Below are 12,044 nucleotides of genomic sequence, written 5' to 3' on the forward strand. Positions count from 1 at the left end.
GGCCAAAAATTCTTAATTGTAAAATAATTTTTTAGGAAAGCAATAAAATGTAACATAAAAATAAGATTCGATGTGGACCTGGAGCAGGAAAAACCACTGCTTCTCCTCCCCACCAGCAGCCAAGCCTCCTCAAGCTGAAATATTTGAACCAGCCACACCTCTGCACCACGGCTTTATTTGTTCCTCCTAAAGTCTTCCCTAATTGGGCTGAAATCCAGGCACTGCAGCAGGAAATCCCCTGTCCCTGCATTCCTTTCAAGTGTGTCTCGAAAGCCTTTCCTGGGTCTCATAAATCACAGGATTTCAAGGCAGATGCAGCCCTGGACCAGACGCCTGCTAATACCTCCTGCCTTCCCTTTTTATTGAGTGATCGAGAAGGAGGACAGAGACTGAAGAATATTTGCCATTTGTAGGCTTAGGAGATCTCTGTAAACATTTCTCCCTCTGGATGGTTTTGTCCAGGGCATTGCCAACTCCCATGCCTTAAGACTCTTCCAGCTGATTTCCAGATCCTCTCGAGCCTTAGAGTTTCCCAGGAGGCTACAGCTGCAGGGAGGCTGAGCCAAGTGACCCTAACAAGAAGGCAGAAGAGCGGGCAGAAGCAGGGGCTGGATACAGGCCTCCCCTCTCCCGGGGAGGAACTTCCTTGTGCCGAGGGGAGTGGAGGGACCCAAGGGACACAGAGCAGACGCAGTGCCCTACCTCTTCTCATAGTCCAGGTCCCCCACAGACCCGTTCATCAGCTGGTTGGGGGTCCACTTCAAGGTCATGATGTCAGCCGTCTGGTGCAGGGACAGGTAACCTGGCACAGCCTCCATGTCGTCCCTCTGCAGAGAGAGGAGGACTCAGGTCTGGCCATGGTGCTGGAGTCGCTGTGGACATAGGTCCTGGCTCATTTGACTCAAGAACACATCATCGGAACTAAGAGGTTGGGTTCATCCCTTCAAGGCCCTGGCCACGTGGAAGACTCTAAAGCCTCCTTCCAGGTGGCCTTGCTAAGCAAAGCCATTTGCAGCCAACCTCCCAGGATGGGTTCTACATCATCCAGCTGTAAAAGCCTCCCACTCCCATCACTTTCACACCCTGACTTCCTTCTGATCTCGAGGGTCCCTGACCCCAGGTTCCTTCAGAGCCAGGAAGGAGGCCCTGCCCCACTGAAAATCATGCTTTTCAAAACAGAAGGCATTTATCTTGGCCAGGCTTAAGGGAGAAACAGATGGCAGCTGGGCTCTAGGGCCCTTCCCAGAGACAATACTCAGAAACCTCCTCCCAAAGACCCCCGCCACACTCCCCGCCCAGTAGCCGTTCCCTTTTCTCCCCTAGATTTACCTACAGGGATTCTCACCGGCTTTGTTTCATCCCAGGTGGGTGTGTGGGGAGGGCGATGTCACCATCCCCCCACCAAATTCACCCCAACATTTACTGAGCACCAAATGTGTCCCGAGCACGGCTCAGCCTTCACACGCACCGTCTTGATTTAACCCACGCGCTTACAACCCCAAGGGAGGAGCAGTGTAGTATTTTATCGATCCAAAGACACACATCTTGATTGTTCACTTTTTCATGTACCTGAAATGGGGGTGGGTCTTCTAATCACAACTGTGACGTGGCTGTCCTGCCTGACTGAACAGCCGTTCAAAGCATCATCATTTCAATTAAGTTTTGGACACGGTTGTTATTTCACGTGTGGAATGTAGGTGCTATTTTAAATGCCTTCAAAAAGATTTGACCGCGATTCATCTTTGAATGGAAAACCTACTGTGCACATATGAAGGCTGGGAACGGAGCGGTAGAGTGCCTGCGTGACGCTGGCAAGGCAGGCACGTATTCATCCCTGCAGGGAAGCCCACAAGTCCAGATTGTTTCTTCTTCTTCTTTTTTTTTTGAGATGGAGTCTTGCTCTGTTGCCAAGACTGGAGGGCAGTGGTGCGATTTCGGCTCACTGCAACGTCTGCTTCCCAGGTTCAAGTGATTCTTCTGCCTCAACCTCCCAAGTAGCTGGGATTACAGGCACCTGCCACCACGTCCGGCCAATTTTTGTATTATTTATTTATTTTTTTTAGTAGAGATGGGGTTTCGCCATGTTGGCCAGGCTGGTCTCAATCTCCTGATCTCAGATGATCCACCTGCCTTGGCCTCCCAAAGTCCTAGGATTACAGGCATGAGCCACTGTGCCCAGCCAAGATTTTCTTGTAAAGCAACAAACAAATACTTTATAGGACTTAAGAACCATCACAGCCTGGGTGCAGTGGCTCACGCCTGCAATCCCAGACGTTTGGGAGGCTGAGGTGGGATAATTACCTGAGCCCAGGAGTTTTACATTAGCCTGGACAATGTAGCAAGACCCCATCTCTACAAAAAATAACTTAAAAATTAGCCAGGCATGGTGGTACACACCTGTAGTCCCAGCTGCTCAGGAGGCTGAGGTGGGAGGCTTGCTTGAGCCCAGGAGTTTGAGGCTGCAGTGAGCCATGATCACACCACTGCACTCCAGCCTGGGTGACAGTGAGACCTTGTCTCAAAAAAAAAAAAAAAACAACCAAAAAAGACAAAAAACAAAAAACATCCCGGAGATGAGAGTGGACATTCTTGCAAGAAATGCTGCGCTTCCTGTGCTCCTGGATCAGGGACCACCAAATTTTTTGTGTAAAGGGACAAATAGGAAATATTTTTTGGATTTGTAAGGTATACAAGCTCAGCTGCAACCACTCAACTCTGCCAGCAAGGCCTGAAAGCAGTCATAGGCTGTAGCTGTATCCCAATAAAACTTTATTTGCAAAAACAAGTAGAGGCACAGATGATTGTTAACTCCTTCTCTTGATGGAACAGGAAACAATGTGTGGAAAAATGAGGGCACTGATGACTCTAAGTCGAAAAGTGATACAGAGGATGGAACTCTGAACTGGAAGAAGTTTGAAGAATATCTTAATGAATGTATTTCAATGACATTTTCCCTGTGTGTTACTTATAAAAGTGATATAGATTAAAAAACAAAACTACATCCATGTAAGTTTCAAAGACCTCTTTCAAAAAGCATAAGCTAAATTTTCTAAGTAGCAAAACAAAACAAAACAAAAACACTGTATATAATCTAAATAGCTTTTTTTCCTTTTTTTTTTTTTTTTGAGACAGAGTCTCACTCTGTTTCCCAGTCTGGAGTGCAATGGTGTGATCTTGGCTCACTGCAACCTCCACCTCCTGGGTTCAAGCAATTCTGCCTCAATCTCCCAAGTAGCTGGGACTACAGGCACGTGCCACCATACCCGGCTATTTTTTTCTATTTTTAGTACAGACAGAGTTTCACCACATTGGCCAGGCTGGTCTTGGACTCCTGACCTTGTGATCCTCCTGCCTCAGCCTTCTAAAGTGCTGGGATTACTGGCACGAGCCACCATACTCGGCCCTCTAAATACCATTTTTAATTTGTTTAGATTACGTTAAGAAACGGTGTATCTTAGGCTGGGCCCAGTGGCTCACGCCTGTAATCCCAGCACTTTGGGAGGCAGAGGTGGGCGGATCACAAGGTCAGGAGATGGATACCATCCCGGCTAACACGGTGAAACCCCGTCTCTACTAAAAATATAACAAATTAGCCAGGCGTGGTGGTGGGCGCCTGTAGTCCCAGTTACTTGGGAGGCTGAGGCAGAAGAAAGGCGTGAACCTGGGAGGCGGAGCTTGCAGTCAGCCAAGATCGTGCCACTGCACTCCAGCCTGGGCGACAGAGTGAGACTCTGTCTGAAAACAGCAAAAAAGAAAATGGTGTATCTTAAATTAGTGGCTTCTTAGATTTGCAGCAATCGGATTTTATACCCATTGTGATGCAGATATGGAGGCTCAGAGGGAAAAGTGACTTGCTCACGGTCACTCAGTGATTAAAACTGACTACAGAGATGGAGTGGCTAATGGTTTTCCCTTTGCTTCCTCCCGCTGAGAGCCCAAACACCACAATGACCATGCAACCAAATGGCCCTAGGGAGGATACAGCCAAAGGGGACACTGCATGAAGGCAGGAACTATATATGCCTCACCTACCAGTCATCCCTGCAGCCTAGCCGTGTGATGGGGCAGAGAAGGTGATTGAGTGATGGCACTGACTCTGGCACCAGCTGGCCTGAATTCAAATCATAACTATCTGCACCTTACTTCACCTGTATAGCCCTCAGTATTACCATTTGATAACACTGAGGCCTGAAAAAATGGTACCTGCCTCAAAGGGTTGTTGGGAGGTTTAAGAGTTAATACAGTTGAAAACACCTTGCACAGTGCCTGACACATAGGGAAGCATCAAGAAATATTGGTCCTGAGAATGAAGATCTTGACACCATATGCACCTAGCACATAGCAGGTCCATGGAAATGTTTGCTGAATCAATGAGGGAGAACAAGAGTGAACAGACGGATAGAAGCCTGAGTATACAGGTGAGTGAAGAGATGGATGGGAAAATAAATGGACAAACGGATGAATGGATGGATGGATGGATGTAAAGACAGGTAGATAAATGAATGTAAAGATGGGTGGATTGGCTGGGCGCGGTGGCTCATGCCTGTAATCCCAGCACTTTGGGAGGCCAAGGTGGACGGATCACGAGGTCAGGAGATCGAGACCATCCTGGCTAACGTGGTGAAACCCCGTCTCCACTAAATATACAAAAAATTAGCTGGGCGAGGTGGCAGGCGCGTGTAGTCCCAGCTACTCGGGAGGCTGAGGCAGGAAAATGGCGTGAACCTGGGAGGCGGAGCTTGCAGTGAGCTGAGATCGCACCACTGCACTCCAGACTGGACGACAGAGCGAGACTCCATCTCAAAAAAAAAAAAAAAAGATGGGTGGATGGATGGATGTGACAATGGGTGGATGGATGGATGTAACAATGGGTGGATGGATGGATGGATGTAAGGATGGGGGGATGTACATATAGATTGACAGATGAATGAATGTTGGGCGGATAGATGTGTGCATGGGTGAGTGGATAAATGGATGAATGGATTGGCAACCTGGAGCCAGAGAGGCCTCTTCCTCCATAACCTGCAGTGAGACCCTCAGTGCAAGATCTGGGCCCAAGATAACCTCTCACCGGCTGAACCAGAACGTTGTTTTTGCCATAGAGCAGGGTGGCACGGGAGTTCTGATGCAGGGACTCCACATAATCGCGGGCAGAGAGGGATGGCCGGTCGTCCATGCTGCCACTGGAATGCCTCTTCTGGATCTGGTAGAACATGAGGGGAGACAGAGGGATGAGACCTGAGGTGACCTTGAGGACTCCCACCCTGTTTCCTGCCCCCAAGCAAGGTCCCTCCCACAGCCCCACTGTCCACCCCACTCACACAGAGCGCGGGACGCTTGGTGGGCGAGTCCTGCCGCACGTGGGAGCTGTGGATGCGGTGCCTCTGGACAAGTTCGTCAGCCGAGGGATCAGTCCAGAAGTGATCTGCAGTCTTCATCTTGGTGTACTCTAGGGCACAGGGCCCCACTGAGGGGCACGTGGGAGCTAGGAACCCACTGCCCCGGAAAGTCCTCCCGCTCATCTACCACCAGATGGCCGCCCACCTCACTACCCTCTCTTCCAGCCTGCCAGGACAGCGTGCATTTTGATGGGCGAGGCTGGACAGGAGTGAGAGTATCCCAGAGGAGGTGCCCCTGAGACTCAAGAGCAGGGGTCTAGATGAAGCTCAGCTCCATCTAGAAGTGGTCACAGGACCACTTACCCAACAAAGACGCAAGGATGGGGCCGTCCACAGGGTCCATCAGGAGAGCTTCCTTCTCATAGTATTTACTAGCAAGAGGAGAGAATATGCAGGTTTGGATGGAGACCAGCAGAGGACGCACAATCCATAGATGAGAGTTCAATCCCCAGTATCACTTGGTTACCACCCAGAGCCTCAGCTGCCCCATCTGTAAAATGGGGATAATAATAATATAGCTCATAGGGCTGACAGAAGGACTTTTTTTTTTTTTTTTTAAAGATAAGGTCTTTCTCTGTCACCCAGGCTGGAATGCAGTGGCACAATCAAAGTGCACGGTAACCTCGAACTCCTGGGCTCAAGCGATCCTTCCACTTCAGCCTCCCAATTAGCTGGGGCTAGAGGCATGTGCCACCAGACCTGGCTAATTTTTTAATTTTTTGTAGAGACAGGGTCTTATTATGTTGCCCAGGCTGGTCTTGAATTCCTGGCCTCAAGTGATCCCACCACCTTGGCCTCCAAAGCACTGAGATTACAGGCATAAGCCACCATGACCAGCCTATTGGAAGGACTTTGGAGAGAAACAAAAAATTAAATGCATTTAGCGGAGTGCTCAACATGTACATCCTTAACACATGGTCATGATAGAGCCTTTATAACAGTAACAAGAATAATAATTAATAGGTTGCAGAGGCCTGGCTGACTCTATCTGCCTCTACCACATCTTCCATTTGAGACAGGAAGTGACTTAGAGGCTCAGATGATGTCTGCCCTTCTATTACCGGGGCAACCAAATGCTGTTTAGCAGCAGTGGGTACTGAAAGGCTATATAACAAGCTTTCCTGCCTTGATAACTAATATGGAGAGCACTGGCCTGAGATGCTCAAAAATGCCCCCTGGGATTTGGCTGTGAAGAATAACAAGTGATGCCATCTGATATGGTTTGGCTGTGTCCCCACCCAAATCCCAAATTGAATTGTATCTCCCAGACTTCCCACGTATTGTGGGAGCGACCGACCCAGAGGAACATAATTGAATCATGGGGGCCGGTCTTTCCCATGCTATTCTTGTGATTGTGAATAAGTCTCACGAGATATGATGGGTTTATCAGAGGTTTCTGCTTTTGCTTCTTCCTCATTTTTCTCTTGCCACCACCATGTAAGAAGTGCCTTTTGCCTCCTACCATGATTCTGAGGCTTCCCCAGCTATGTGGAACTTTAAATCCAATTAAACCTCTTTTGGTTCCCAGTTTCAGGCATATCTTTATCAGCAGCATCAAAATGAACTAATACACCATCAATACAATGTTTGTGCTGAATGTTTCCACAACTGAGTTATTGTGTAGTGGTTTCTAATTCCTTGAAAACTCATACAGTCTAGAAACAAACAATTTTAGGATGGAAAAGAACCTTGTTCTGACCTCCCAAGGGATCTCAGGCCCAGAGAGGGTGTTGCGGGAAGTCAGGGACCCCAAACGGAGGGACTGGCTGAAGCCGCAGCAGAAGAACATAAATTGTGAAGATTTCATGGACATTTATTAGTTCCCCAAATTAATACTTTTATAATTTCTTACACCTGTCTTTACTGAAATCTCTGAACATAAATTGTGAAGATTTCATGGACAATTATCACTTCCCCAATCAATACCCTTGTGTTTTCCTATACCTGTCTTTAATCTCTTAATCCCGTCATCTCCTTCGTAAACTGAGGAAGATGACCCTGCGGACCCTGTGATTGTATCAACTGCACAAATTGTTTGTAGAGCATGTGTGTTTGAACAATATGAAATCTGGGCATCTTAAAAAAAGAACAGGATAACAGCAATGTTCAGAGAACAAGACAGGCAACTTTGAACTGGCTGCCAGTGAGCCGGACGGAACAGAGCTATATTTCTCCTCTTTCATAAGCAAATAGGAGAAATATCGCTGAATTCTTTCCCTCAGCAAGGAACAGCCCTGAGAAAGAGAATGCGCCCTGAAGGTAGGCTTATAGACGGCCCCTTTCAAGGCGTCCTGTCCCATCCCATCTTTTATGGTCAAAGCCGAAGGGATGAAATAAGCCCCGGTCTCCTTTAGCGCTCCCAGGCTTATCAGGTGGAGGAAAATTCCCACCTAATAAATTTTGGTCAGACAGGTTGTCTGCTCTCAAACCCTGTTTCCTGATAAGATGTTATCAACGACAATGCCTGCCGAAACTTCATTAGCAATTTTAATTTCACCTCATCCGGTGGTCCTGTGATCTCGCCCTGCCTCCATTTGCTTTGTGATATTTTATTACCTTGTAAAGTATGTGATCTCTGTGACCCACACCCTATTCGTGCACTTCCTCCCCTTTTGAAAATAGCTAATAGAAACGTGCTGCTTTTATGGCTCGGGGAACATCACGGATCCTGCCAACATGAGATGTCTGCCCCGGACACCCAGCTTTAAATTTCTCTTTCTTGTGCTCTTTCCCTTTATTTCTCAACCCAGTCGAGATACTTAGGAAATAGAAAATAACCCATGTTAAACATCGGGAGTGGGTTCTCCCAAAAGAGGGTAAGTGATTTAGTTGCTGGAGGCCATACGGCAGGCAGATACAGGCTTGGGCTGAGCCCACCTGCCTCAACTCTTGCCAGCATACAGCAGAAAGTAAAGGACATGGGATCTGGGGTGCCACAGAATGGGTGGGAGCCCAGCTATGCCACTCCCTGTCTTGCTGTGTATCGCTGGGCAAGTGAGAGCCCTCTCTGAGCTTTGGTCCTCAGCTGTAAAATGGGAGGAAGTATAGAACTCAAATGCCTGGGTTGTTGGAAGGATTCAATGACAACCTGCTTACATAGCACAGCACAGAGCCCAACATCAGGAAATCCTCACGAAATGGTGGCAACATCACTGTAATCTTACCCCCTGAGAGTCTTCCATCAACTGGAATATTGTATGAGCCAGAATTGACATGCTCTGGACTTATTCAATATCAAGGTTGTACATATTTTGGCATCAAATCTGAAGATAACACATTAAGAAACTTTTCACTTTGCCACCACTCAGTTTCTAAAAATCAGCAGAATTACATGATCAAAACCCTCAAACATGCTGCCTCAAAAATGAGTAGGTAGGGCTCTCAAAACAAATTAAAAAAGGCCAGGCACAGTGGCTCATGCCTGTAATCCCAGCACTTTGGGAGGCCAAGGTGGGAGGATCACCTGAGGCCAGGAGTTCGAGACCAGTCTGCCCAATATGGTGAAACCCTGTCTCTACTAAAAATACTAAATTAGTCTGGCGTGGTGGTGCATGCCTGCAAAACCAGCTACTTGGGAGGCTGAGGCATGAGAATCACTTGAACACGGGAGACAGAGGTTGCACTGAGTCAAGACGCGCCATTGTACTCCAACTTGGGCGACAGAATGAGACTCCATCTCAAAAAATAAAAATAAATTTTAAAATTAGCAGGTAGCGTTGGAACCGAGGTGTGACTGTAAAAAGTAGCTGAAGGGGCTGGGCGCAGTGGCTCAAGCCTGTAATCTCAGCACTTTGGGAGGCTGAGGTGGGCGGATCACGAGGTCAGGAGATCAAGACCATCCTGACTAATATGGTGAAACCCCGTCTCTACTAAAAATACAAAAAAAAATTAGCCGGGTGTGGTGGTGGGCACCTGTAGTCCCAGCTACTCGGGAGGCTGAGGCAGGAGAACGGTATGAACCCGGGAGGTAGAGCTTGCAGTGAGCTGAGATCGCGTCACTGCACTCCAGCCTGGGCGACAGAGCAAGACTCCATCTTAAAAAAAAAAAAAAAAAAAAGAAGCTGAAAGGAGTTTCTTTGGGGTGATGAGGTTTATTTTGGAATAATTCTGTATCCTGATGGTGGTGTGGGTTATATGAAACTATACATGTGTTAAAGTGTCATAGAACTGTATAAAAAAAATTGAGTACCTATAAAAATTGATGAAATCCAAAAAAGTTTTGCGGTTAGTTAATAGTATTGTACCAATGTCAGTTTCCTGGTTTTGATCATGGCACTATGGGTATGTAAAATGTTATCATTGAGGTTAGGCAATTAGTACTCTCTGTACTAATTTTGCAACTTCTATGTAAATCTAAATTAAAAATAAAAAGTTGAAATGAAAAGAAAGCAGGTTGACATTGCTTCTCAAATAAATTACTAATTCCCTTTGACCAACTGAATCAGCAGGTCATATGCTCAAGGTCATATGCCAAAGGCAATAATTAAAGAGGCCCAGAAACCTTCATGGGACAGGAGGCAGAGACATGTTATTACTACAAGGTAAATAGTGAACTGGAGATCCAGAGCTCGGATTTCTTGCATTTTCTCTCCTGTCTCTAGGCCTCTGCACCTGCTACTCCCTCCACCAGAAACACTTCGTTCCCCATCCCATCACCTGGCTAATGCCTCCGTGCTCTTCAAATGGAGGCTTAACTGTTGCGCCATCCAGGACACTTTCCCTGACCACCAGGAGAAAATAATCAACACCACCACGCCCCCTTGGAACATCCATCACGTATTGTCACCATGACTGTTTGCTGGTTTTCCTTGCAAGCACATGAACTTCATGAGAAGAGGGATTTTTCTTGCCACTTTCATGCATATTTTCCTTGCAAAGGGGCAAAGAATGATAACAAAACATCCACTGTGTGAAAATGTGGTTAAGCCAGCACTTTTATATTCTGAAAGATGGGGAGATTCTGAGATATTACACACACTCTCTCTCTCTCTCTCCCCCCCATCCCACTGTTCCTGCCACCTCTTGGGGGCTGGAGAGGCATGCTGGCCACGAGGAGTGTCAGGTGATAAATTCTTCCATGGCTCTTGAGATGATGTACAAGCTCTGTAACATGACAGGCATCACCACTGTATCCCTGATGTCTAGGTTAGTGCCAGTACACAGCAGGTCCTCATTAAATATTTGCTGGATGAATGAATGCATGGATGAATGGTTACCCAAGAGGGTTCATACTCTAAAACTTTCACATCAGATTAATCTAAGCTAGTGGAGAAAATGTAGAAAGGCTCACCATGCATTTTCAAAATGCTGTATATTTACCAAATTCCCTTCTCACTTCTCTGGAGTATCAGGAATCGCCATGCCATTTACCAAAGGAGATTAACAGGCACAGAGAGGCTAAGCAACTCTCTAGGGCCACACAGTGATTGAGTGGAGTAATCCACAGGAGAAGGAAGAAACTCAGGATCCCTATACTCCACCCTAAATCCGAAGACCTTGCACTGCCATTAAGCTCTTGAATCTACCCAACGTTCAGGCATTTAATTCCTTTCAAACTTAGTGGCTGTCAAAGAGAAAAAGAAAGCAGCTTTGTGTGAGGGGATGCAATTCCCACGACGGCCAGCAGGTGGGGGCAGAGCATGGCCAGGTATTGAGTCTTTCCCTCTCACCTGCTGTTTTCCACAAGGTAATGCACAATTTTGTCCAGGACCTTCTCAAACAAGGCTGTGCGAATCCACAGATGCTTGATGGCAAGTGGGGACAAGCTGGGCAGCTTCGGCAGCTTCCGCACATTCTCCTGGAGGCCCTGGATCTGGTTTCTCCTTCAAGACCAATGAGAGAGAGGAATAAATACTCACAAGAGCAAATCCACACAGGACTAATTGGCAAATGGGAGAATGTTCAATCTCTCCGGAAAATGAAGGAATGGCAGCTAAACCACAAGAGCCCATATTGCTGCTAGCAAGCTGGTCAGGAGTTAAAAAAATAATACCCAATGAGTGTGCAGATGTGGTTAAACAGACACTTTCCTACACTGCCAAAGGGCAAGCCAGATTCTCATACGGATATCCCCCCGCCTCTCTCTCCTGGAAAGGAGTGCTGGCCAAGAAGAGTCCTGGAGTGTAGATCCTTCAATGGGTCTCCAGTGCACTTGGGAAGCAAGCTCTTCAACATGACTGGCAGAGAGCTACAAGATGCCCCACTCATCTCTCCAACAATCTCCTTACCACTAACCCTTATCACTCCATGATCCAGCCAGACAGAGGTATGTGCAGATGCCTGAGGGTACCAGAGTCTCATCTGAAGCCTTTCCCTGGGCTGCCGCTTCTTCCGGGTTCCCTCCCCACCCATTCCCAGGCTGATCCCTCTCACTGTTTAGGTCTCAGCGAGGGCTTCGCCTCCTACATACAGGAAGCTCTCCTGGACCAATCAAAGCTGGTCTGTGCTCTGTCAGCCTCTGGAGCTGAGCTCCCTGCTCACTTTTCTGTCTTCCCCTCCATGCTGTGATCTTGAGGATATGAAATTGGCAACTTATTTTGTTGTTGTTGTTTTGAGATGGAGTTTCACTCTTATTGTCCAGGCTGGAGTGCAATGGCACAATTTCGGCTCACCGCAACCTCTGCCTCCCGGGTTCAAGCGATTCTC

General features: G+C 47.3%; 1 protein-coding gene across 1 annotated transcript in view; it reads right to left on the reverse strand.

The window, feature by feature from the left end:
• SGSM1 (small G protein signaling modulator 1) overlaps window positions 1-12,044 on the reverse strand; it is a 94,793-nt gene that overhangs the window by 78,179 nt on the left and 4,570 nt on the right. Inside the window, exons 3-7 of the mRNA XM_011975363.1 lie at window positions 11,069-11,221; window positions 5,703-5,770; window positions 5,322-5,467; window positions 5,072-5,203; window positions 703-827 (exon numbers count right to left, since the gene is read on the reverse strand). Of these exons, the coding sequence (XP_011830753.1) occupies window positions 703-827; window positions 5,072-5,203; window positions 5,322-5,467; window positions 5,703-5,770; window positions 11,069-11,221 (624 nt within the window). The remainder of the gene's footprint in view (window positions 1-702; window positions 828-5,071; window positions 5,204-5,321; window positions 5,468-5,702; window positions 5,771-11,068; window positions 11,222-12,044) is intronic.

This window comes from Mandrillus leucophaeus, unplaced genomic scaffold, assembly GCF_000951045.1.
Source record: "Mandrillus leucophaeus isolate KB7577 unplaced genomic scaffold, Mleu.le_1.0 Scaffold154, whole genome shotgun sequence".
Classification (NCBI taxonomy): Eukaryota; Metazoa; Chordata; class Mammalia; order Primates; family Cercopithecidae; genus Mandrillus; species Mandrillus leucophaeus.